A 27299-nucleotide genomic window follows, 5' to 3' on the forward strand; every position below is an offset into this window, starting at 1 on the left:
GGGATTGCATTGTCATTCAGGGTTGGGATGACAAGCAGTGGCTACAGAACTTTCAGATGCCCAAGGCCACATTCCTGGATCTGAGCACTGAGCTTGCCCCAGCCTTCCAGCGCTGGGACACCAAAATGACAGCCATGGTGACAGTTGAAAAGCAAGTGGCAATTGCACTGTGGAAACTTGGTACTAGTCAGTCAGGAATCAATTTGGAGTCAGGAAAGCCACTGCAGGGGCAGTTGTCATACAAGTGTGCACGGCCATTAACCACCTCCTGCTATGCAGGACTGACTCTGGGCAATGTGCAGGACATAGGATGATTTCTCTGCAACGGGGTTCCCAAACTGCAGTGGGGCAATAGGTGGCATGTATAGCCCTATTTTAGCTCCAGACCATCTTCCCACAGAGTACATCAACAGAAAGGGCTACTTTTCTATGGTAATGCAAGTGCTAGTGGATCAGGCATGCTTGACCAACATCTGTGTGGGCTAGTCAGGGAAGGTGCATGACACACGCATCTTTAAGAACACAGGATTGTTCAGAAAGCCGCAAGCAGAGCATTTTTTTCCCAACAGGCGGATTACCATTGGGAATGTTGATCCTGAGAGATCCAACCTACCCCTTGCTCCCATAGCTCATGAAGCTGTATACCGGCCACCTCGACAGCACCAAGGAACATTTCAACTACAGGCTGAGCAGGTACAGAATGGCAGTTGAATGTGCATTTAGTTATTTGACAGGTTGCTGGTGTTGTCTATTTATGAGATTGGACCTCAGCAAAAAAAAAAAAAAAAAAAAAAAAAAAAAAAAAAAAAATCCCAATGGCTATAGCTATCTACAGTGCCCTGCATAATATCTGTGAAGCAAGGGAGGAAGTTTCCATTGGGCTGGAGGTGGAGCAGCTGTCTGCTGAATTTGAACTGGCAGATACAACAGCTATAAGAAGAGCTCAATGAGAAGCTATATGGCTTAGGGCAGGTCTACACTACGGGAGAAAGTCGATCTAAACTATGCAATTTGAGTTACATTAGTAGCATGACTCAAGTCAACGTAGCTTAGATCTACTTACTGAAGGGTCCACACTATGCTATGTTGATGGGAGATGCTCTCACATTGACTCCCCTTACTCATCTCATTCTGGTGGCGAACCAAAGTTGACAGGAGAGTGATCTGCAGTTGATTTATCGGGTCTTCACTAGACCCGCTAAAATCGACCCCTGGTGGATCGATCACCGCAGCGTCAATCCACTGGTAAGTGGAGACAAGCCCTTGGGGAGGCTTTGAAAGACCATTTTAATAGTGAGACAGCGTGGTGTGTATTGCTGTAGTGTGCTCTATCTGGCCTTGCTCTTTTGCAGCCCAGTATAAACTTTGTAGTGCGTGCTGTTTGTGTAGGAATATAACATTGCTAATGCACCTATTAATATTGTCTGTGAATGATGTTATAGGTTCTGTGACAAAATGAAGTAACAGGAAATCGATGGGTGTCAAACCTGCTCACCCCAGCCAGCATGTTGTGAACTAATAAAGATGAATTATGTTTCAAAAATAGATTTTTATTCTGCAACATGAACCAGGCAAATAAAAAACATATAGAACTTCATAAAACTTAGTAAATTAAGAGAACAGAACGTATGAAGGGGAAAGAACAGCTGTTTCCCTTTCAGGTACACATACACCAACTGTGTCTTTCACAGGTCAGTATATGTGCAGCTGTGACCGTCTTTAATGTCCCCTGGGGTGGAGTGGTAGGGGTAGTGCAGTGGCTCCTGAAGCTATGTGGAATGTTGAGGGGGTGTAGGGAGGTCCTGACATTGAGTTGTGTATGTGCTGCAGAGGGAAGTGAGCATGGGATTCTTGGACCTGCAGGTGTACCAGAGTCCACAGCATTTCTGTATGCTGCCTGAGAATCCCCATTATGTCCTGGTGCATCCTGCTCTCCTTTTGCTGCTTAGACTCTTGGGCCTTTCTCCTCTCCACTCTTTTCTTATCTTTGCTCTTATCCTTCCTCTCTGCAAGGGTCATCCTCCAGTCCTCTTCTTTCTCCTCCTTATCTGGCTTAGGCGTTCCATGGGTGTGGAGGGGGGAGACCCTCAAGGCCACAATATCAGCAGCTGAAGATACAACACACAGAGATACCAATGTCCGTGTATTCATGACAGAAACCCAAACTTAGGATATTAAACTCACTCCCCTTGATCCCAGAAAGTTAGAAGCACTACTTTCTCACTTAGGGTGACCAGACGTCCCAATATTATCGGGACAGTCCCGATTTTAGGGGACTTGTCCTGCGTCCCGACCTTACATCAGTCAGGATGCACTTTGTCCCAATATCGGGGGACCGACTGGTGGAGGACACAAGCCGGCGCTGCCGGCGCCACTCACCTCTTCTTCCTGGGCCCTGGGGCAGCGCAGCTGAACTCCCAGTGCCCGCCAGCCACTGGCCATCAGGAGCCTACAGAGTGCTGCAGCCCCACTCCCCAGGCACGCACAGAGGCAGCGAGGAGGTCTCCACTGTGTGCTGCAGGGGCGGGGCTTGTAGGCACCGACAGCCCGCAGAGAGCCCCCCTGCCCCTGCCCCCACACCCCTCGACCTGATCTGCACGACCTTAGGAGCCAGAGGGACGGGACCTGCCTGCTGGATGCTTCCTGGGAGCCGCTCCAGATAAGGCTAGCACTGCTGGGACTCACCTGGCCCCCTGGCAGGTCCCTCTGGCTGGGGGGTAAGGGGGGGGCCTCCTTTTTTTTTTGCTCCCCCCCCGCGTCCCAATATTTGACCTCTCATCTGGTCACCCTATTCTCATGTCTCCTATGAATTGATACAGCACAGTGCCAGTTACAGCATCATCCATGGGGAATATGGCCCTTGGGATGGGGAGGGTTGGAGAAATGAGGACGGGATAGCTCACAGACATGAGTATATGTGTACAGGGCAGTGGAACTGAATACTGGCACCGTTTTCCACAGGTGGTGGTGATTTTAGCGGATACCCTCAGGAGTGAGCTAACAGAGGCAGAGAAAGCACAGTTGCCGGTGGTGTCCTGATGCCACCCAGGTCTGTATGCTGCTAGCCTGTGTACTGCCCTGGTGCCTGCTGAAGTAATTGCTGAGTGGCGTGGGATAATGTCCTACCACAGTGGAAGAAATAAGGCAGCCCTTCCTAGAAACCTTCAGCAGAGTATTGCAGACTACCTCCATGAAAGTTTCATCAAGATCTCTATGGAGGATTCAAGGGACATCCCAGGGCACATCAACAAACTGCTCCGTATGGCCTCTTCTGCCTAACTCTAGAGGTGGATGAGAAGCAGAGAGCAACTCTACCTCTACTGGTTATTTCACTACCTCTTCTAGCAGAAGTGAAAAAGAATAAATCAACAGATGTGTCCTGATACTCTGGGGGGCTCCCTCCCTGCAATTTCCAAGCAAACTGCATACTTACCGTTCCTTCCCCGTTCCAAACTGTTCCTTCCCCTGCATCAGATTTGCCCATGCTGGACTGTTGGGACTGGCTAGACTGTGGTGGAGTCAAAAACATGTCCTGGCTCACTGCGCAGCTAGAGCCCCCAGTCGCCTGTCCCCCATAGTCACCCACCTCCTCCTCCTCGTTGTTCCTGGTGGAGGCCTGTGACTCAGGCTCCTCTGAAATATTCACATGGCGCTTGGGGGTGATGGTGGTGTCTCCACTGAGGATGGCATGCAGCTCTTTGTAAAAGTGGCCTGTCTGGGGCTTTGCACCAGATCTACTGTGGCATTCACGTGGCATTGCTGCTGGTCCCTCTTGTAGCCCTTCTCCTCCATGCCCCGAGCAATCAGCTCATAGGTGTCCATGTTTCTATGGCCTGATCAGAGCTGTGCCTGCACAGCCTCTTCTCCCCACATATCTAGGAGATCCAACACCTCTTGTTTACTCCAGGCACGAGCATGTCTGCAGCATGTAGCTGGCATGGTCAGCTGGGCAACTTCACAAAACCATGGACAGCTGCTATCTGTGCTCACCAAGTTGGGCAACCAGGAAAAGAAATTTCAAAAATTCATGAGGTTTTAAAGGGTAGGGATGGTTTCCTGTCCACCTGGCTCCTGGGCAGTGGCGTTCACAACAGGCATTGTAGGACAGCTCCTGGAGGCCAGTAACAGTTGATGTAAGTAATGCAGTGTTCTACACTGACACTGCATTGACCTAACTGCATTGACCTTGACTCTATGCTGCTCTGGGAGGAGCTGCTCTTTCCAGCCACCCAGCTCTGAAGGCAGCACTGTCGCCAGCAGGAGCACAGAAGTAAGGGTGACAATACCATAAGTATTCTCCTATGAATATGTATAGTAATTTGTTGTCACGTTTTGGAAGGGATCATCACAGCTTGAAATATTTTCAAAGGGAGTCACAGAAAAAAGGTTTGAGAACCCCTGACTTAAAGGATAAAGTATAGTATTGTGGTTAAGTCACAAGTCCAGGTATGCATTGTATTAAAGCACAGGTATCATAAATATAAAGAGAAGGGTAACAACCTTTATGTATGCAGTAACATAAAATCCTTCCTGGCCAGAGGTACAGAATTACTTACCTGTAAGGGATTAATCAGTTCAATTAACCTGACCAGAAGGAGCAATAGGGAAAGAAGATACTTTCAAATCTGGGGGGAGGAGTAGGTTTTGTTGGTGTTCTTTTTGTTGGTTCCCTCTCGGGACAGAGAGAGACCAAGCAGGTAAACCAGCTCCTAACAAGATCCTGAAATGATACATCTAAAATTACAGAAATTGTAAGTAATAGCAAGGAAATGAGTTAAATTATCTTTTGTTTTAGCTTGTGAATTTTCCCTATGTTAAGAGGTAATTTTATTCCTGTTTTGTAACTGGGAAGCAGAGTCAGAGGGGAATCCTCTGTATTTTAAATCTTTTTATTTACCCTGTAAAGTTATCTTCCATCCTGATTTTGCAGGTGTGATTCTTTTACTTTTTTTTTTTAAATAAAATTCTTCTTTTAAGAACTTGATTGATTTTCAGTGCCCTAAACACCAGGAATTTGGTCTGTGCTCACTTCGTTAACCTATTGGTTGGTATATTATTCTCAAGCCCCCCCAGGAAAGGGAGTGAAAGGGTTTGGGGGGATATTTGGGCGGGGGGATAGGGCTTCAAGTAGCCCCACTCTGAATGGGTGTTTAAATCACTTGGTGGTGGCAGCAATACTGTCCAGGGACAAGGAAAGACATTTGTGCCTTGGGGAAGTTTTTAACCTAAGCTGGTGAAATATAAGCTTAGGGGGTCTTTCATGTGGGTCCCCACATCTGTACCCCAGAGTACAGAGTAGGGAGGGAACCCTAACATCTGATCTGCATTCTATTTCAGACTAAAAGTCTCCATTTCCATATCTGTGAAATGGGGATCATATTATTTACCTATCTAATGGTCTGGTGTCAGGCTAAATTCATTAAATGTTCATCAAGTGCTTATCACACAGAAAATGGTAAACCAGTCTGATAAGTTGTAACAATTTGGGGGAGCTATTAATATTCAACTTACGAATTCCAGTTTGATTTTATGAACTGACTGCAGGTTTATTTCTTATGATTGTCTTTTACTGTGTACTGCTTCATGCTCTTTGTGCTAAGGAGCAGGGGAGTGGCACCTATGAGTGAGTCTTTGAAAGAGACAGTTGTTAAAGACTATCAACTAGTGAACAGACCTGTCCTGCACAGCACAAAAGGATGGCTGAAGGCCTGGATAAGCCAGTTTTCTCCAAGTTCTATGCAGGGGGCTGGAACAATAGAACAAAAGAACCAGGTGTTAGTGGAAACTCAAGGGACTCACAAAGCAAGGGAGAGGAAGATTAGGGCAGGGAAGAGGAACAAAAGGGGCATGCACATATACCATACAGGACTGTTTCGGATTGTGGGACTGGCAAAGGAAGCTGATCTGGAGGAGAGAGAGAGAGAGAGAAAGAAACACTGCATGATTTATAGGAGGAAGGCATGAGGTCTAGGAGAAGGATTCTAGACACCTCACAGGACTCTGACCTAAGAATGATCCTGAGTGGTGAGGAAACTGAGTCCGGGAAACACACGTAGGTTTTTTATTTTATTCTATTAGTTTTTCCCCTTGAGTTCATATATCTTTTGTGCTATCTAAAGTAAAGAGTAATTGTGTTTAGAAACCTTTGCAAAGCCTATGTTTCTATTTGTTTTCACTATCACGTATCCTTGTAGAGGGAACTGTGAACCCAGAGTGCCCACAAGGTTGGAGCACTAGGAAAGGGTTTGCTTAGGCTACTGGGAAATCTAGGATGGTGAGCACTGGTCCTAGGGGCCTAGAACAGCTGGGCCACGGGGCCCCATTTCCACAAAGGTGTAACAGATAGAGATCCTGTGCCCAGGAAGTGTGCCAGAGAGGACAAAGGGAGAGACAGTGCAAAATACTACTGAGACCAAAGGAAGCTCAAGAGCATATGGGCTGACTGTGTGAGGTCCAAACACAGCAGCTGGGTAAGTGTCCTGCCAGGGGCTGTGTGTGAGATAAGTATTATAGCATATAATATTTTTTAAAATCTCCTAATATAAATGTATTGTTAAAAACAATCACGCTAAAATAATAACACCAGTTGTTTTTTAAAAAGTCTAATAAATGCAAACATAGTAGCTGTGACCTTGCCTGGACCATATCTATATATATTTTGAAGACAGGATAAAATAAGCTCTTTAAATGCCTACCCCTCTGTAAAGTAGAATGCTATTATTTTCTCTTTACTGGCTTGGTTCAGGAGTGACAGGGGAAGGACCACTGCTCTCAAGATTTACTTTTGCTTAAATCTGAGCGGTAAAAATGCAATGTTTTGTGCTGGAACCATTCTATATACAACCTGTCCATTAGTCACCTAATACATTTTTTATCACTTCATACTTCATTTTCTTCCTTTGACCTTTGAGGATTCCCAAGGAATTCTAAAACCCATTAGTATCTATGAACACTCACAGTAAATCCATAAATGATTGCTTAATGGTCATTGCTAATCAGAATTAAGCAATCTTGGCATAGCTAAAGGTCTTGCATGGTACACACATTTTTCCTTTATTTATTTACTATACTTATTTTAAGTATCAGATGATGAAATAAATGTGTACTACCAAGCAAAAAGCCAATAAAATACTACATGCACCAAAGTGTCAAAGCCACAAATGCATTAAACTTGGTGAATAAATCTTTGCAAAAGGAAAGAAAGATTGTTGTTCTGAGCATCGCAGAAGCTTATATAACTCTTATAGGAATGGACACCAGATCTCAAAGCAACAGGTAATGGTAGTTAAGATTAGTGATAGATGAACTTTTAAAGGCTTTGGTTCAATTTAGATAAGTGCCCCAACGTTTGGAAGTTTATCTAGTCTGAACTACATAGGTCTGCTGGAAATGGCACAACAATTTACAAATTCCCTGGTACCTTCTGCTTCCAGGTAAGCTAGAAATGAAATGAGAATGGTCATTCTTGCAGTATTTTGGCTTCTGCTTTCAGGACCTGCTACAATGTTGAGGAGCAGGGGCAAGAGAAAATGAAAAGTAATTAAGCAAACTTAGCCAAGTGTTTTTGCACCTCAAAAAACATCTGGGCCAGGTTGAGATCAAGGTCTGAGTGAAGGTTCATGGGGGTTCATGGTTTTTCCAAACCAATTCACACTTTAATTTTACTGAAATAATTACTGTAGTACATACACTGACATATCAGAGGAGTAGCTGTATTAGTCTGAATCGGTAAAAAGCAACAGAGGGTCCTGTGGCACCTTTAAGACTAACAGAAGTATTGGGAGCATAAGCTTTTGTGGGTAAGAACCTCACTTCTTCAGACGCAAGTACTGACATATTAACAATGACAAGTAAATGTGGGAAAACATGCATGTGTTGAGAAATACAGACATGATTTTTTTTATAAACCAAGTAAATATATCATGTATATGTTTTATGAAATAGATTAAATATGTAGAAAAAGGATTGTCTTCTAGTTAGGTGTGAAGCCCTGGAAATCAGCTATGAGATCCATTTCTGAGTCTACCACAGACTTCCAGCATAATCCTGAAAAAGTCTTTTAACATCTCTCTGACTCAGTTTCCTATCTGTAAAATGTAGGTAATAATATTTATCTACCTTCTAGATTTCTTTGAACCTGATTTCATTTTGATTTGTCTTGATCATGTGTTTTGCTTTGGCTTATTGGATACCTTTCTGATCACAGGAAAACAAACTTCTATTTCATGTTTGGCTCATTTGCCAAATTCACTACCAGCTCCCTAGACAACCTTTCAAGGGTAGGTGGGGACAAGCATTTTAGTTTCCTTTCTTTTAGAAGCAGACATGGGCATTAGAGGCGGCAGCATTTTTGGTCTTGTCCCAGGGCAATAAAAAGGGCTAATCCATGACTTGCTGCCGAATTCTAAAGTCTTTATTCAGTCCTTCAGGCAAAACTTCCAATAATTATTATTTATTTGTATTTCAGTATCACCTAGAGACTGCAGCTGAGATCAGGGCCTTGTTATGCTAGGCACTGTGCAGACACAGCATAATAGATAGATTGTAAACTCTTTGGGGGCAGGGACTAACTAAACAAGACAGACAAAGGGCAGGGGAAGGAAGAATCTACCATGCAAGCAGCGTGAACAATATGATGGTTTGCAAATTTCATGTCAGCTCCAGTTTTTTTTTCTTTGTTTCTCCAGTGACTTCAAAATTTAGGTTTTCATATTTAATTTTTTTTTAAATATGAATACTAAGCAGGTTATCTGAATAATCCAAAACCCTTTGAAATCAATGGAAGGACTCTCATTGACTTCAGTGGGCGTTGCATCCGGCTATATACTCAGAAGAGGGGAGATGCATACTTTGCTGGGACTTGACAGGTGTAAACATAGAACTGAGATGCTAAAACACAGAGCAGAGTCAGGACAGGATTTTCCTAATACAGGCGAGTAACATTTTTATCTTGCTTAACCTGGCTGTGTAGTGTAACCAAGTTTAAGGCCTAGCAATATTGCCAACTCATGATTTTATTGCAAGTCTCACAATATTTGTTTTTTCTCTTAAATCTCCACCTCCTGGAATCACAATTAAATGAAAATCTTAGCTTTCATGTTTTTAAGAAGTAAATTTCCAGTCCTTATGGATGCAGAGGAAAGCTGGAAAATGTGAACCCTAAATGCTCAATACCCAGAAAGCAAATAAAAAAGAACCCAACCTTTTATTTGAAAAAAAAAAAATCTCATGATTTTGAAACCTGTCTCACAATTCTTAGGATCTGTCTCATGCTAGAAAGCCTGGGGTTGGAAGTGTTAGCCTACTTATTCTCAGTGAGATTACAGAGTTGTAAATATATTTTGCTTAACTTTCATTTTTGAGTATTCTACTTGCCACCCTGTGCCCAATAAACTCTGCTTTTAGGTCAGATAAATGGAACTGGCTGTGGTGACTGTTAAATTGTGGTTACCTGCTGCTGGGAACATAAGGCGTGTCTGAGCCAAGAAGGCAAGTAATGGCCTGAGCACTTGGGAACCAAATTTTTTTGGGGGCTTGCTCAGTTTAGGTCTTTGTTATACATTGTGTCCCACCTTTGGACCTTTGCATGTTGAGAGAGGTGATGGTAATGTATTTTGTCCTGTTCTATCATTGTTTATTGTTAAGGTTCTGATCAAAAGTTCACTGAAATCACTGGAAAACCATCCCATTGATTTCAATGGGCTTTGGATCAGGCCCTGTGTATTATATGCGTATCATTCATTTCCAACGGGGTGGTGACTGCATTTGATTCTGCTTAGTCCTTATAGTGTAGAATTATTATTTCTGTCTTAAAGGAAATATGGCAATTTTAAAATAACATTGAAAAAATACAAGTGACCTTACATATGGCACTAAAACCTCCTAAGATTATTAAGGCTGAAATAATTTTTTTAATCTAGTTTATTTTCCCCATTTACGGTGTTGGTTTACCTCTTTGCATTTTGCTCAATTGGCACATGACAAGGGACTAATCAATTTTACTTTTGTTTCTAGTAAGTTTCACTTTCTGGTTTGCATGTGCTGGCAGGTTGCTGAGTTTGACCTGAGGAAGTTAACTTTTGAGTCTAAAAATCAGTGATATCCCTTGAATAAGGGAATTCAGCACACAAAAGAAAGCTGTATATTTTGGGCCCGGTCCTGTGAGGTCCTGAGCATCTGAGGGAATGCAGCACCTTGCAGGCTGGGCCCTTAGCAAGGCACAAAAGGCAAAATATATTTTATTGCTATATAAGCTGATTCTGGTTAAAGAAACCATAGCTGAAACAAACAGAATTGAGGAAATTACAATAATAAACCTTTACTGAAATGGTATTTCACTACTGACAGCTGATGAAATGAGTCCAGAAATATACATAAAACAGGAGAAAAAAAGAAAGAAAAACATGTTCTTGGTCATGGACAACGAGCAATTTGGCCTAGATTTGCCTCCATTTGGCTTCAGTTCAGCAGGACATTTTTTGGTAAATCATAAATTCTTTCCCATAATATACAATGCATCAGTTTAAAAACAATCATTCATTCATTAGAAATAGGGATTGAGTTTCTATTACATGAATGTCTCATTTTGAGGTAGCTAGGCATAGACACAAGTGGGAGTTTTGCCTGAATAGGGACTCTGAGGATTTGGTTTTTAGAATCTGGCCTACATTCTTTAGGATATTAAGATAAGATGAGGAAGATCTGAAGTGTACTTGAGCAATATAGGATTGGTCCTGTGCTCAGTGAAGTCAATCACAGTGCTCCCATTGATTCCAGTCCTGTAGGGTCAAGGGCCAAGTTTGTATGATTTGCATTATTCACTGCTATACTAAAAGAAAATTGATTTTGTATCTAGCGACTGTACTCAGCACTTAGCTGCACAAGTTCAGCCAAGCTGTAGCTTCACGTGGGGGCAAGAAGCTCATGGGGGATGGGGACATAGGCCCCAATCCTGCGCGCGCACACACACCCCTCTATACACACTGTACTGTCTTTTTAAATGTAGAGAAGTCCCCATTTTCTAATGCAGAAACAGCTGTCAATTTGTCTTGCTTCATTTGCAGACTATTAGAAACTGAGTCACTATGCTTCCTCCTCTCTTTAGACTTTATATTTGTTCTTTATTTCTTTTTCTTAGCTGGAAATAAAAGTAAACTAGATCAAAAATGCAGGCGTTGTTCTTAGTCTATGGAGACTATTGTATTAAAAAAAAAAAAAGAGAGAGACTACCTGTTGGCAATGGAGAAATAACAAATGTAAAACCAAAAAAGAAAAGTGCAGAAACAAAGAGGTTTCTTTTATTTAAGTATATAAAAGGTAAAACGACCACTTAGTTGAAGCATATATCCACAAAGACTCAAACAATACTTTTATACAAATACTACAGAAGGAAGAGATCTATTTTTCCTAATATAAAGATTTTTGAACCCTGTTCTTGAAGTCACTGGAGTTACTTTGGATTGTCACTGGTGCAATTAGATCAGACTCTTGTCCTGTGAGGGTAAGTGATTTATGGTCACATGTCCAAAAGACTGGAAAGTAAACAATAGCTCCCACTGTTGAAAATCTGGCCACTAATTTTTCTTAAGTTTTTGACAGAATTGCATTTCTTTAAAAACTGAAAATAATAGACATATTGTCAGAGGGCATAAATAGTGACAAAATGTAACAAGTGGCTTAGTGTAGAGCTTTCTTCATAGCCCTTATCACCTTTGTCCTTGGCCTTTTTCAGGTATAGATTATAAGGTCTTTCATTAAAGATCAAAGAGCACTAGCCAAAGATATATATGATTATTTTAAAATTTTGGTTATCTAGGATAGTGAGACAAAAATATTTCATAAACATTTCAGTGAAACAGCAGCACATCCTATCCCTTTGGAAAGAAGTAAAGGTAACACACAACCTAGTACAATAGCTTGTGAAGATCCTAAAGTTCACATATGCCAAAAGACATGTCTACAGATGCATAAAAAGGAGGTTCTGTCAAAAAAAAAATGCACATTGCACAGATGTGTGCACAGGTGTGTCCCTCTGTTTCCAAGCGCACTTCCCATGGAGTAAAGGAATGGGAAATATGAGGGTTAATGTTTCAACAGTGCATAAGATATAAAACAAATGAGTGCCAGCAATAAAGGTGGACAAGAGACATGTTCATTAATATTTAAGTCTGCTTAACAGTGCTCTTTTTCAGCTACATTGTCTGTATGCACCATCTTTTCATAACTGGTTCTCTTGTTTGTATATGTGGGGGGAGGGGGGGACATGCTTATTCCTCTCTTTTTTTAAGACTGTTCCACTTGGCAGGCTCACTTGCCTATAGTTATAGTCACCTCTCCAGGGGGATCTGCTCCAAGCATGTATCTAAACTTGTCCACCTTTACTTCACATAGTAAGATTCCTGGCTTTAGCTTGCTCCTGCCCATTGAATCCATTTTGGTGTGCACATAAGCTTATACACAATGGAGCCCAGATTTTGGCCCTAAATGTCTGAAATTAGAGCACACAGGCAAGAAACATAGAAGTGGTTTTCTGTCAAGTGATATTACAGTGCGTACACCAATTGTTTGTGCACCCATTTCCTGAGCTTGCTGCTTTTGTCTTGTACTCATAAAAATTCTTTGAAACCTAATTTGTTTCTCGTAACTCACCTCTCAGATTTCCAAGTTCCACTAGCAATTTGTAGCAGTCTGCTTTTTTCGCCTGTATGTCTGCAATCTTAACCCTTGAGTCATGTATTCTTGAAGCCTTTACTCTCTGTACCAAGCAGTAATGGCAATCAGACATCCCCTTAAGGCCATCCTAGAAAGATCCCAAAATACTTCAGTGTTAATATTATTATTACTAGTGACAAGGAATTCCAGCCCAGAAAGTATAAGGTTTTTAACAGTGCTTGAGCGCTCTAGCTATCAACACATATCTGGAGCACTGGCCTCTCTCTAGAGAAGAGCTGTGTGAATTTCCCAGTCGCCACATCATACATGTTTTACATTATGAAGACAGCGTCAGGAATTTTCCACAGCATTTGTTGGAATGGAAAATTTTGTGCATGTTGCACAAACAGATTACCAAAAATGCAGAATACGAATTTCACTCCATTCATTGGTAAGAATTATTAGCAAGCAGTAATTTAGATGTGCCACTAAATGATGCTAATACCTTAGGGTAACTATTGCATAGAGCTGTAATTAAACCTAATTCTGCTCTCCGCTGCACTGGGGCAAACACATTATAATTAACAAGACTATCATTTTAACTAAGGGCACATTTTGCCCCTGGACATAAAAGAACTTGTGATGGGAAGGAAAGTCCCAGTCCAAAGCTATAAGCAGGAGATTCACTATGTCTCTGCTTTATGATGAGCAGCACAATTGATTACATTAATCCTTGTTGGAACTGCTTTGTTAGGGATGGATTTTGATGCCATAGAGATTTCCATGACAGTTCTATATTTTTTTCTTATAATACAAATTGTCTCCTATTTCTAAAGTGAAAAAGTAATTGAAAATGTATCCAATGATTTCTCATACTTGTGCAAACAATGCAGTCTCCCCATGTGCCAAACAATTTCATATTAATCTACAACTCGCTAAGGCCTTTCCATGCTCAGGAAGAGCACATTTCAGCAACCAGTGGCCAGCACCAGACATATCCTATACCAAGGACGTTCCCTAAATGGGCAAGCCAGGGTGTGCAGTATTTGAGCTACTCATGGTTTTCACTACTTGAAACCTTATTTTTTAAGTTTCAGAGTAGCAGCCGTGTTAGTCTGTATCCGCAAAAAGAACAGGAGTACTTGTGGCACCTTAGAAACTAACAAATTTACTAGAGCATAAGCTTTCGTGGACTACAGCCCACTTCTTCGGATGCATACAGAGTGGAATAAATATTGAGGAGATATATATACACACATACAGAGAGCATAAACAGGTGGGAGTTGTCTTACCAACTCTGAGAGGCCAATTAATTAAGAGAAAAAAAACTTTTGAAGTGATAATCAAAATAGCCCAGTACAGACAGTTTGATAAGAAGTGTGAGAATACTTACAAGGGGAGATAGATTCAATGTTTGTAATGGCTCAGCCATTCCCAGTCCTTATTCAATCCTGAGTTGATTGTGTCTAGTTTGCATACTCCAATACTTCTGGGAGCATAAACTTTCATGGGTAAGAACCTTACTTCTTCAGATGCTCCCAATACTTCTGTTAGTCTTAAAGGTGCCACAGGACCCTCTGTTGCTTTTTACAGATTCAGACTAACACGGCTACCCCTCTGATACTTGAATCAAGGTTGTTCTTGAATATAGACAAGGCCTGAGATTCAGTATTCCACAGATTGGATGCTACAGCTAATTGAGACAGACTACAGGAAAAATATCTGTGCTATACAGGTCATGTAGAGAAAGAGGGGTAACGTGTGCTTATTGCCGCTGAATGTTTGTGCCCCTCTGCTCCTGGGAGCAGAGATATGCAAGAGGGCAATTCACCCTATATCTGTACCTGACTGGCTGGGGAAATTATCCATCATATTTGTCATACCAAGATTAACTACTGACCGCCATCCCTGGATCCTGACTTCTATGGGAGAACCTGCACAATGCCCTAAGCTCCCTGCCAGTGCTGGCATTTCTCCATTGCTTGGGCACTGGTTATGTACCAAGCACATCAAAGTCAAAATCTGGTCAGCTCCCATTGGTGCACTGATTGCTACCAGCTTGTCATTACAGCCTCGCTGGTCTCTGCTGCACTGTCAGTGACCATGTCCTGGCCATTCAGCCTTCCCTAGGTCACGGCAGGGGATGGCTCCCCTCTGGGCTCAGGATGCAGTCTTAGCTCCAATTGGTACATTTGCCTGGCTCACGCCCTGAGCCTGTCACTGAAAGAGCTGCCTGGATGAGGCTGGGCCCACCAATTGGTGCTGGAGCTGCTGCAGGAACCCCAGTGAGATGGCAAGTCCTACCACAGGCCGTGTTAGCCATGTAGGCAGTGAGGGAGCAGCAGGGCTGGCAATTGGATACAGTCTCTGGGCCTTGTGAGAGCTGAGTTGCTCTGGAAGCCCAGGGGTGGCTCAGAGAGCAAACAGCAGGTTGGTCTTTCACAGCAGCAGTACTCAGCTCCACTATTTGGCTGGAGCAATTTCTCCCCCTCTGTGGCAGGTGGTGGGGGGTCTCTTTGGAAAGACCCACAGAGCTCACTGAGAAGCCTCTGAGCCAGGGGCTTCCTGCTGGCCACATGCTTCTCTGAGCTATTCGTGCTCCCTCTCTTTAACTATTGTGGCAAAGGAGCCCTTAGGACGGCTGTGGTCTCCACCCCCATAGGAGCCTCTCTTCCGCAGCCACCTGCCTCTTTGCTCCCTGGTGCTGCTCTCCCATCCCAGGGACTGCAGGGAGCTGGTACCTTTACACAGGCATGGAGCTAGCATGCAGTGTTGCCTCCTCTCTCTGTCACTCCATAGATTGTAGTCAGTACTTGCAGAATGGGCAAGTGTATTCTGGCAAGCAGCAACTCTGAAAGGAATTCTGAAAAGGTCATTGTAAATATCCAACTAACATGCACTCCCAGTGTGATGCTGTAGCTATATTAATAGGGGAACAACATGCAGGATGAAGGAGGTGATATTACTTTGTATATGGCATTGGTGAGACCATGACTTGGATACTATGTTCAGGTCTGATGTCCCCACTTTAAAAAGGATGTTGAAAAACTGGAAAGTGTTCAGAGATGAGCTATGACTGCATTCTGGAAAACACATCCCTGCAATGAGAGACTAAAGGAGCTCAATTTATTTATCAAGGAGAAGGTTAAGAGGCAATTAAATCATGGTCTGCAGTGCCTACGCAGGGAGAAACCTGATACGCATCTAGCAGACAAGGGCATTACAAGATCCAGTGGCTAGAAGCTGCAGTTATCAAAGTTCAAGATGGCAATAAAGTGATATTTTTTAAACAGTGAGAGTAATTAGCCATTGGAATAGATTACCAAGGGATGTGCTAAATCAAGACTGAATGTCTTTCTGAAAGATCAACCTCAAGCTGTTGTCAAGATGCAGGAATCACAGTGTGAAATTCTATGGCTTTTGTTACATAAATCAGACTAGATGATCATAATGGTCACATTGGATCTGAAATCCATGAAGTATACTGCAACAATAAAGAAGAGGAGATTAGGGTTATGTTAATTAGAACAGAAAAGTGTAGGAAGACATGTTTGAAATGGACTTTTCAATTAAAAAGACAAGATTCCTGTGACTGAGTTAAGTGACTTTTTGTTTGTTTAGTAACAAGACACAGAAATAAGAACACATGAATTGTCATACGGGATCAGACCACTCATCTGTCCAGTCTAGTATCATGTTTTTGACAATGCAGTAGCCAGTATCAGATGCTTCAGAGGGGAAAGTGCAAGAAATCCTAGTAGACAGTTATGGAATAATCTGTTCTTAAAGTGAATTTCTTCTTAACTCATGCCTGTAAGGGTTTGGGGGTTTCAAATTTCATGTATCTGCAGATTTGCCATTTGTTTGATAAGGTTTTTGGGGAAGGACGAGGGTGTGATCTTGGGACTGGGGTTTTTTTTTGGGGGGGGGGGGGGAGAAGGGTTATTCTGGAGTTTTTCCAGTTTTATTTGTTGTCTGGCTGAGGTAAATTGTTAATTTAATTTGTTTATTTTATGCTGTTGGGTGGCAAAGGAAAGTTATTTGTATATTAATATTTATGTGGCTGAGTGGTTATTGTTGTTGTTAATCTAGTTACTGCCAGGGAGTTCGCAGCTTTTGTATGGGCATTTAAAAATGTTAAATCTAAATAAATGTTATTAAAGCTAATCCTGTTTTTACCCTAATATCCTCTCTGCCTCAGTTGTATCTTTTGGCAATGAGTTCCACAGGTTTATAATACATAGTGTTAAAAAGTATTTTTTTTAGGGCTGTCAAGCGATTAAAAAAGTTAATTGTGATTAATCACTTGATTAATCACAATTAAGTTTTTTAATCGCTTGACACTGTTAAACAATAGAATATCATTCATTTAAATTTGATGTTTTCTACATTTTCAAATATAGTTATTTCAATTACAACACAGAATACAAACTGTACAGTACTCACTTTATATTTATTTTGATTATAAGTATTTGCACTGTAATAAAAAGAAATAGTATTTTCAATTCCCCTAATATAAGTACTGTAGTGCAATCTCTTTATCATGAAAGTTGAACTTACAAATGTAGAATTATGTACAAAAAACTGCATTAAAGATAAAAAATGTAAAACTTTAGCACCTACAAGTCCACTCAGTCCTACTTCTTGTTCAGCCAGTTGCTCAGACAAACAAGTTTGTTTACATTTGCAGGAGATAATGCTGCCTGCTTCTCGCTTACAAAGTCACCTGAAAGTGAGAACAGGCGTTCTCATGGCACTGTTGTAGCCGGCATTGCAAGATATTTACGTGCCAGATGCACTAAAGATTCATATGTCCCTTCATGCTTCAACCATGCCATGGGACATGTGTCCATGATGATGACTGGTTCTGCTCAATAACAGTCCAAAGCAGTATGGACCGATGTATGTTGATTTGCATTATCTGAGTCAGATGCCACCAGCAGAAGGTTGATTTTCTTTTTTGGTGGTTTGGGTTCTCTAGTTTCCACATTGGAGAGTTGCTCTTTTAAGACTTCTGAAAGCATGCTCCACATCTCATCCCTCTCAGATTTTGGAAGGCACTTCAGATTAAGCCTTGGGTCGAGTGCTGTAGCTATCTTTAGAAATGTCACATTGGTACTGTCTTTGCGTTTTGTGAAATCTGCAGTGAAAGTGTTCTTAAAAGGAACATGTGCTGGGTCATCATCCAAGTCTGCTATGAACATGGCAGAATACGGATAAAACAAAGCAGGGGGCATACAATCCTCCAAGGAGTTCAGTCACAAATTTAACTAATGCATTATTTAAAAAAACAAGCCTCAGATGGAAGCATGTCCTCTGGACTGGTGGCCAAAGCATGAAGGGGCATACGCATGTTTAGCATATCTGGCATATAAATACCTTGCAATGTCAGCTACAAAAGTGCCATACAAATGGCTGTTCTCACTTTCTGGTGACATTGTAAATAAGAAGAGGGCAGCATTATCTCCTGTAAATGTACACAAGCTTGCTTGTCTTAGCGATTGGCTGAACAAGAAGTAGGACTGAGTGGACTTGTAGGCTTTAAAGTTTTACATTGTTTTGTTTAGGAGTGCTGTTATGTAACAAAAAAAAAATCTACATTTGTAAGTTGCACTTTCATGACAGATTGCACTGCAGTACTTGTATGAGGTGAATTGAAAAATACTATTTCTTTTGTTTATCATTTTTACAGTGCAAATATTTTTAATAAAAAAATATACCCTTTGGTTTCAGTTACAACACAGAATATATATGAAAATGTAGAAAAACATCCAAAATATAATAAATTTCAATTGGTAGTCTATTGTTTAACAGTATGATTAAAATTGCGATTAATCGAGATAAATTTTTTTGAGTTAATTGCGTGAGTTAACTGTGATTAATCAACAGCCCTAATTTCTTTTCACCCCTTTTAAATCTGTGGCCTTTCAATTTAATTGAATGTCCATTTATTCTTGAATTATGTGAGATTCACTTTTCCCATTCATCATTTTGTATATCTCTAGCACATCTCCTCCTGTTTGTCATTTCAATAAACTATAAGCAGTCCCCATCTTTTCTATCTCTTCTCATATAGTTGAAAGTCAGAGTGTGCCAGTAATAATTTGTGTCACCAATTTCTGAACTTCTTTGAACATCTTTCCATTTCTGTCTTTGACATAGCGGGACCAGATCTGAACACAGTATTCCAGGTAAGGATATACCATTGATTATCTTATATAAATTATTTTCTTCAGTATTATTTTCTATACCATTCTTTATATATCCTAATATTTTGTCTTATTTTTGTACCATTCTTGCACATGAGCAAAGTCATCTCAGGTTTCTTTGAAGTTGCTGCAGTTAATTTACAACTTGCTAATGTGTACAAATAGTTTGAATTATTTCTTCCAATGTGTATTAGCTTGCATTTCTCAACAGTGACTTTAAAATGCCTTTGTGCTGCTCATTCACCTAGCTTTGTTAGATCCCTGTGAAGTTCTTTGCAGTCTTCTTTAATCTTGACTATCCTAAATAACTTTACTATCCTGAGCATATAAGCAGATTTCATACTGTGTAATGAAACAAGTGTATTTGTACATCTGAAATCCAGGGTTGTCAGGTGTGGTGAGAAAGATGAACCCTAACTAAAACTCAGTAACTTTGCATCTAATTGCTTTAATTGCCTTATTCATCACATGACCCAATGATCTGATGTTTTTCACTCTAGTTCACCCATGTAATTCTTGTAATGTAATAACGAAGAGCTGGTGCCAAGCGTGAGCGAGAAAACATCCCTCATGAGAAAAGCTATCACAGGACTGATGTTGGCTTTGGCTTTCAGCTTATTAAAAAAATCAATGTCCATTTGTGTGACCAACACATATGGCAGTCCTCCAGATTGATGGTTGCTTTGGGTTGCCTGATATCAGATAATCAAGTCAAATCAGATTACTCAGTGCCTGATTACAATCAGAATGATGTTGTCATTAAATAGAAGTGTTATTTTATTGGTTTTTTTCCCAATGTCTTCTTAATATTTATCCTTGAAATCCAAGGTAAATAAATCAAGGAAACAAATAAAATCCATAGTGATATTAATGGCTCTTTATACTTGGAAATGGAATTGAATTTTTTTTTGCTATGGAAAAATATTTGTTCTACCTTGGGGATAAGATCTCTCAAATTCAGAGCAAGCTACTTAACTCCTTTGGGTGTTCAGGGAAGGAGTGGAGAGTTTTTTTGTGGGTGACAAATGTGAGATCTTCTCTGTGTTAATTTTGCCTATGTTGCTCTCTTAGGGAGCTTTAAACTACCAGTTACATTTGGTGAGCTTGTCCCATTTAACTAATGAAATTTAACATGAAGAGATTGTTGTATGCAGTATTGTAGCTTTGTCAGTCCCAGGATATTAGAGAGAGAAGGTGGGTGAGGTAATAGCTTTTATTGGATCTGTTGGTGAGAGAGACAAGCTTTCAAGCTTACACAGCTCTTCTTCAGGGCTGGGAAATGTACTCAGATTATGACAGCTAAATACAAGGTGGAACAGATTGTTTAGCATAAGTAGCTAACACATATTTCAAAGGACAATTCAAGGTGAAGTGGCCCATTAACACCCCTCCAGTCATAGGGAGTTTAAGTCATTTGTCCAGACGATGAAAATATTATCAATGTATATCTTAGGTATATCATTGGTATCATGGTGCATTTATCCAGAAATTCTTCTTCAAGGTGGCCCAGGAAAAGGTTAGCATATTGGGGAGCCATCTTAGTACCCATGGCTGTTCGCGTGCTTTGGTTGGTGAATGTAAAACTGTTATGGGTATGAATGAAATGGAGGAGTTTGGCAATGTGTTTGGGGTGAATATCTGAGGGTTTTCCATTGTCTTGAAAATATTTGAGGCAGGCATCTATGCCATCATTGTGAGAGATGTTGGGGCTGAAATACCGTGGATAGTATCTGGCTGGCAAACTGGACCTATGAGTTGAAATCAATGTGATGAGATTCAGTGTAGGCCAATATAAAGTGGTTCACATACGAAGGAAAAATACAAAAGCACAAATATAAAATCGGGCAGGAATATTAGCTAGGTGTAATTTAACACATATAACCCCCCATTCTTCTAACAGGAGATAAACTGAATAGGAGTCACACAGTGAAACTTTGCTGCAAAACAAAATAAAAAAGTAAATACTCTGCTGTGCCCGATCCTGGAATTGGATCTATGCAGGCAGGCTCCTGCACCTGGGCAGTGTCCCAGGGCTTGTACACACCAACACTTACTTCGGTGTAACTGAAGTTACTCGGGTGTGGAAAAGCCACCTCCCCGAACAACATGAGTGACACTCCCCTAAGCGCTGGTGTGGATAGCATTCTGTCAGTGGGAGAAGCTCTTCCGTCAACATAGCTACCGCTGTTCAGGAAAGTGGAGTAATTACGCTGATGGGAGAGCTGTGCCTCTGTAGAGATTCTTGTACAGACTAGCTCCCAGTGATGTCAGCTGGAGTCTACATGGGTAGCCCCTTACCTCAGCACAGATCAGATTGCAGCATAGGGGTTCTGGGTTGTATTCAGAAAAATACCAGTGGTTGTAAGGTGTTTGAATACCACAGTGCTGAGTACAGTGTAAAAACTTGGTAGGAGGATCAGTGTGTCCCATAATCACTCAGACAACCTTCTTCTGTCTAATTTTAATCATTTAAAGTGAATTTAACAAAACAAGAACAACTCTAGGAAATAGCATAGGTGTGCTGTGTACTGCTCAAACGACGCCACTACTTTATTCTGTCTATTACATCCTCTCTGTCAGTATCCTGTCATGGTCAGTCTGGACTGTAAACTCTTTAGAGGTAGGGACTGGGTCTTTGTTCACTGTGGGTAGATCTACACTGGAATAAAAGACCCACAACATGTCCACAGCTGGCCTGGGTCAGTTGTCTTTGACTCATAGGACTTGGGCTACAGGGCTAAAAATTGCAGTATAGATGTTCGGGCTCTGTGACCCTCCCCTCTTGCAATCTGCAGTTACAGACCTTGGAGGTGCTAATAAAAATCACTTCACTTTTCATCAAGTTAATATTCCTTAATATCTACTGTCCTGACCCTGAGAACAGTTACTCAGGTGAGTAAGCTTACTTATTCAAGTAGTTACATTGTTACCCAGGCACCTGTTGGCAGGGTCAAGCCCAATATTATGACAAATGGTATAATCTATTAGTGTTAACCAGCATCTGCATATTGTAAAGCATTACTAAGTTCCTTCTCCTGATGTTTAATACGTTCAGGGTAGCTGGTGTGGAAAGCAAAGCACTTTAACAGGACCAATGGTTACGGCAGCATGCACATTAAATAGGACAAATGGTTAAAGCAGCAACCACTTTAAAAGAATGATTAGGGACACTGGACACTAATTGATTTTTCTCATCTGTTTTATGAGAATGGAAACTACAGGCCAGGGCAGGGTAGCAGTATAATACTTTAGCAGACTAAGATATGAGAGTCAAGTTCTAGTCAACCAAGTGAAGTTTTTGATTTTAATCTCTCTGGATGTCTAGTTCAATCACTGGAACATCTGTTCTTTCAACAGTGTAGCATCAACTGGCCCATAAATTCCAAACAAGCCTTCTGAAGTGCACTATACATAGTCTTATTTGCAGACAGATACACTTACACTAAAACAACTATGCACATGTTAAATCTGTAGTGGTAACTAAGGGCCTGATATGGCTTACAGCCAGATCTATGGCAAAACTCACACTGATTTCAATGCGAGCAGACTAGAGCCTTAGTGTAGCAACTGTACATATCATTTAATACCATTTCTCTGTAGATAACCATCAATACAGGTCCACTGTTTTGGGAAGCTGCATTATATTGCTTCTGTCCTGAAGGGGTTTTATGTGTGGTGGTGTTATTGAATGTTGTTAGCATTTGATTGTAGAACAGGTAGTAAATGACTAAGCAACATAGGAACATAAGAATGGCCATACTTGGATCATTGGTCCATTTAGCCCAATATCCTGTAATCTGACAGTGGACAGTGGCAGATGCTTCAGTGAGAACAAACAGATCAGGGCAATTTATCAAGTGATCTGTCCCATGTTGTCCACTCCTAGCTTCTAGCAGTTAGAGGTTTAGGGACACCCAGAGCATGGGGTTGCATTCCCCTGACCATCTTGGCTAATATCCACTGATGGATCTATCCTAACTTTTTTTAATCCAGTTATATTTTTGGCCTTCATATCCCAAGGCAACAGGTTCCACAGGTTGACTGTGCATTGTGTGAAGAGGTGTGTGACAGGGAGTACATGCCCCGCACTGGGAGAGGTTAACCCTCTTTGTAGGCTGAGGAAGCCATGCCCCCTCAACTCTACTGGGCATCCTCCAAATTCATCAGTATAAAAGGGAGCAGCTCAGCTGAGTTGGGGCGGACCGCCAGAAAGGACACACACTGCAGGCTCTGGCCAAGGATCAGCCAAAGCCAGAGGCCGTGGGAGCCAGAGACACCGCAACCCAGGTAGACCCAAGCTATGCATAGAGGCCCCGCAGAGTCCAGAGTCGCTGGGGACAGTGCAGTCCAGGGAACCCAGAGACATCCGAGCTGTCTAGACCACAGTGGTGAGAAACATGGTAGGAAGCAGCCCAGGGGGAAACAAATAGTGGCCTGGTTGGGGAATTGAGTCTGTTTCAGTTGGACTCCCCCGCTGACTCAGTGGCACATGCTCTTGCCAGTATCAGGGCCCTGGGCTAGGGCCCAGTAGAGAGGGAGGGCCCAGGCCCCCCTACTCAGGCCACCACTATCCCCCGTTCTGAGAGGGGCAGCACCCTACCCTGACGGAAGCCACTTGGCCATTAGGCCTTATTGCCTTGTGAACGAGGGTGAAGCCATTGACTGTGGCCACTGGGCCGTACTGCCTTGCAAACAGACATGAATCCATGGACTTTGAAAACTCGCTCTTACTGCCCTGAGAACTGGGACGGTTCTAATTGACTTCAGCCAAAAGGCCCTGCTGTGTGTGATTATTGCAAAGCCCAAGAGGGCCCTGTTATACTGTCTGCACAGAGAATCGCTGACACTCTGTCTCCTGGCAACTAATGGCCTGGGCCCCTCCTCTACAAAGTTGCCAACTGAAGGTGTTGAAGAACAAAGATCAGGTGACCTCCTGGCCTGGGAAAGGGACAAAGGCAGAGAAGGGGCTGGAGAGTTTCAGTTTGGAGCTGGCTGGAAAAATGGAGAAGCCAGACAGACCTCCTTGCCTCCCCTGGCCTCCCAAGATGGACCTGACTGAGGGGATCCTGTTGTCTGTACCTGCAAAACCTGTCTTGAATTTTGTGTTCCTGTCATCTAAATAAACCTTCTGTTTTACTGGCTGGCTGAGAGTCATGGTGAATCGCAGGAAGCCGGGGGTGTAGGGCCTTGTCTCCCCCAACTCCGTGACAAGCCGCTCTTACTGCCCTGCCAAGAGGAAGGATCTATTGACGCTGCCATTGGGTCATACTCCCCCACTGAGCAAGGCTAAAACATTGACTTTGGCCATTAGACATTATTGCTCCGCTAACAGAGGCAAATATATTGAGTCTTGTTATGGAGACATAGACGCAGGTGACGTAGATGCAGGTATCACCCTAAGGCAGACAGGGTGCACTCACCCTGCACTAGACAGGGTCCCTCCAGCCCTGTCACAAGGTACTTATGTTTGTTTTAAACCTCCTGCTTATTAATTTCTTTAGGTGACCCCTAGTTCTTGTGCTATGTTAAGGGGTAAATAACTCTTCCCTAATCACTTTCCTCCACACCATTCATAATTTTAGACCTCTATTGTATTCCCCCTTGATAGTTTCCTTTCTAAGTTGAACACCCCCAGTCTTTTTAATCACTCCTCATGTGGAAGCTGTTCCAAACCCCTAATAATTTTTGTTGCCCTTCTCTGTACTTTTTCCAATTCTAATATATCTTCTTTGAGATGGAGTGACTAGAACTGCAGGCAGTATTTAAAGTGTGGGCATATCATGGATTTATATGGTGGATTATGATATTTTTTGTTTTACTATCTGTCCTTTTCCTAATGGTTCCTAACATTCTGCTATCTTTTTGACTGCTGCTGCACACTGAGTGGATGTTTTCAGAGAACTATCCACAATGACGCCAAGATCTCTTTCTTGAGTGGTAACACCTAATTTAGATCCCATCATTTTGTATGTATAGTTGGGATTATTTTTCCAATAAACCTTTACCCTGATATAACGCGACCTGATATAACACAAATTCGGATATAGCGTGTTAAAGCAGTGCTCCCGGGGGCGGGACTGCGCACTCTGGTGAATCAAAGCAAGTTCGTGGTTTCATCTATAACACGGTAAGATTTTTTTGGCTCCAGAGGACAGCATTATATCGAGGTAGAGGTGTATGCATTACTTTGCATTTATCAAAATTGAATTTCATCTGGCATTTTGGGTCCCAGTACAGATCCTTAGGGGACCCCCACTATTTACCTCTCCCCACTGTGAAAACAGACCATTTATTCCTAACTCGGTTTCCTATCTTTTAACAAGTTACTGGCCTATGAGAGAATCTTCTCTCTTATCCCATGACTGCCTACTTTGCTTAAAAGCTTTTGGAGGGACTTTGTCAAGGGCTTTTTGAAAGTCCAAGTACCCTGGATACACTCAAGAGATTTGTTTATTGATACCCTCAAAGAATATCAATAGATTGGTGAGGCATGATTTCCCTTTACAAAAGGCGTGTTGACTGTTTCCCACCATATTGGGTTCACCTATGTGCTCTATGTTCATCTATTGTGTTCAACATGTGCTCTCCCTTATAGTAACTTGATGCGTAAAAATTGGATGGACCTGAATTTCCACTGCTTTCCTCCACTTGCAGGCTGGTGTGGCTCCATTGATGATAGTGGAGTCACACTGCTGGAAAATGAAGTGACACAGTGGAGAACCAAGCTGTAAGTCTACAAAATCTGAATATGAAAACTGAGCAGTGTAGTTTACATGTGTCATACTACCCAGTTAGGGAAAGAAAATGGCAAAATGGGCAGTATTATCATCATCATATGTATTACCATAGCACCAGCCTAGGAGCCCCAGTCACACACCAGGACCAATTAGCCTGGCTAGAAATGCTCAGTAAGGAAGTAAGGGCCAGATCCTGCAAGCTGGTAACTGTCACCTCTGAAGTACAGAGCTTGCACTAGAGCTCCTACTTAGTTCATCTGTTACAAGGGCATGCAGCACCTTATAAGCAGCATTTAGATCCTCAAATGATCAAGACCTAGATACTCCCTAAACTTCACTGGGGTATATGCAGAGTGCTGCATCGCCTCTATATGTTTAGCATCATCAATAGTAGGAGACCACAGCAGAAAACTATTCTAAGCCAATTCTGTATACCTCAAAGCATCTTACAAACCTGGTTAAGCAGCATTATCCTCTCATTTTACAGATAAAAATCACTGAGCCACAGGGAGCTTGAGGAACTTGCCAAAAGTCACAAATCAAGACAAGAACAGACTATTGCAATATTCCCCATACAGAATAGGGCCCATTTCATAAACAAGGATCCTGATAACCTCTTATCTCATACTTGACCTCCGAGGTTGTCTTAGAAGTAATAAAAACCAATGCTCTCTCACACAAAATATTCCTATTTTCAAGGAACTGAGTCTGTTAAAATAAAGAATTTATTATTAGTTATAACTAGTAGAGACCTGAGCACCACACTAATGCAAGATCCAGAACCAGGGATTGAAAAGAGAGAAACTCCCCCTTTTCAATCAACAAATGACAGAATTAAAATTATAAGAAAAAAAAGTCAAGAAAGGGTGACAGCCTGCACTATAACATTATTTGTGCGCTATCTAAGCTAGAGCTAATATGCAGAATTCTTCTCTTCAATTTTGTTTAGTTTTTGGTTTCTTCTTCCTTTCCAGCTGGCTTCTTCCAGCTGGCTCTTGACTGATATGTTGCCAAACAAAAATGGAATCAATTGGATACATTTAGCCCAATGAAGAAAAGCAAGTTTACTTGGGGTATGTCTATTCTACAATTAAATACCTGTGCCTGGCCTGTGTCAGCTGACCTGGGCCCATGTCCGATTTGTCAAGTATGTCAGGTTCTGGGACTCCATGGGGAGGAAGGGTCCCAGAGCTCAGGCTCTAGCCTGAGCCCAAGCAATACATCACAATTTTACAGCCCTGTGAACCCAACTCTGCTGACATGTGCCAGCCATGGGTGTTTAATTGAAGTGTAGACATACACATGCCTACACTGGGGTGTCCCTCCCTCACTGTCAATCTCAGAGAGGCCACACCTCTTTGCTGTCACACCCCTGTAAGCATAGTCTAAAATAATGGGGGAAGTCAGCAGTCTCAGGGCTCAATCCTTCCAGCAGGGTAGAGCAGCAAGTGGTTCAGGGGCCAAGCCCTCAGGCAGGCAGGGCACCAAGCTATCCCTGGGCCACTTCCTTCCCTCCCCTCAGGGTGTACCTGGATCTCAGGGGTGTCCTCCATCTCCCCTGGGTACACTTCAAGCAGTAATCCCAGCTGCTCCTCAGCATTGGGCATGTCTGGTAGCTCAGGCAGTTCAAATGAGTCCTTGGGACAGCAGAAGTCCTCAGCAGGCTCTGGCTCCAATACCAGGGTGGAAGCATCTACCTCCC

The 27299-nt window shown here is 42.1% G+C and overlaps 1 protein-coding gene across 1 annotated transcript; it reads right to left on the minus strand.

Moving 5' to 3' along the window:
* Positions 1 to 1424: 1424 nt before the first annotated feature.
* On the minus strand, positions 1425 to 27299 carry LOC135981174 (uncharacterized). Its single transcript, XM_065582432.1, has 3 exons — positions 27127 to 27299; positions 12649 to 12799; positions 1425 to 2108 (listed from the first exon to the last, which is right to left on the minus strand). The coding sequence occupies exons 1-3, from the start codon at positions 27202 to 27204 to the stop codon at positions 1720 to 1722; spliced, it is 618 nt and encodes a 205-aa protein (XP_065438504.1). The 5' UTR covers positions 27205 to 27299; the 3' UTR covers positions 1425 to 1719.

This window comes from Chrysemys picta, chromosome 2 (assembly GCF_011386835.1).
Source record: "Chrysemys picta bellii isolate R12L10 chromosome 2, ASM1138683v2, whole genome shotgun sequence".
Lineage (NCBI taxonomy): Eukaryota > Metazoa > Chordata > Testudines > Emydidae > Chrysemys > Chrysemys picta.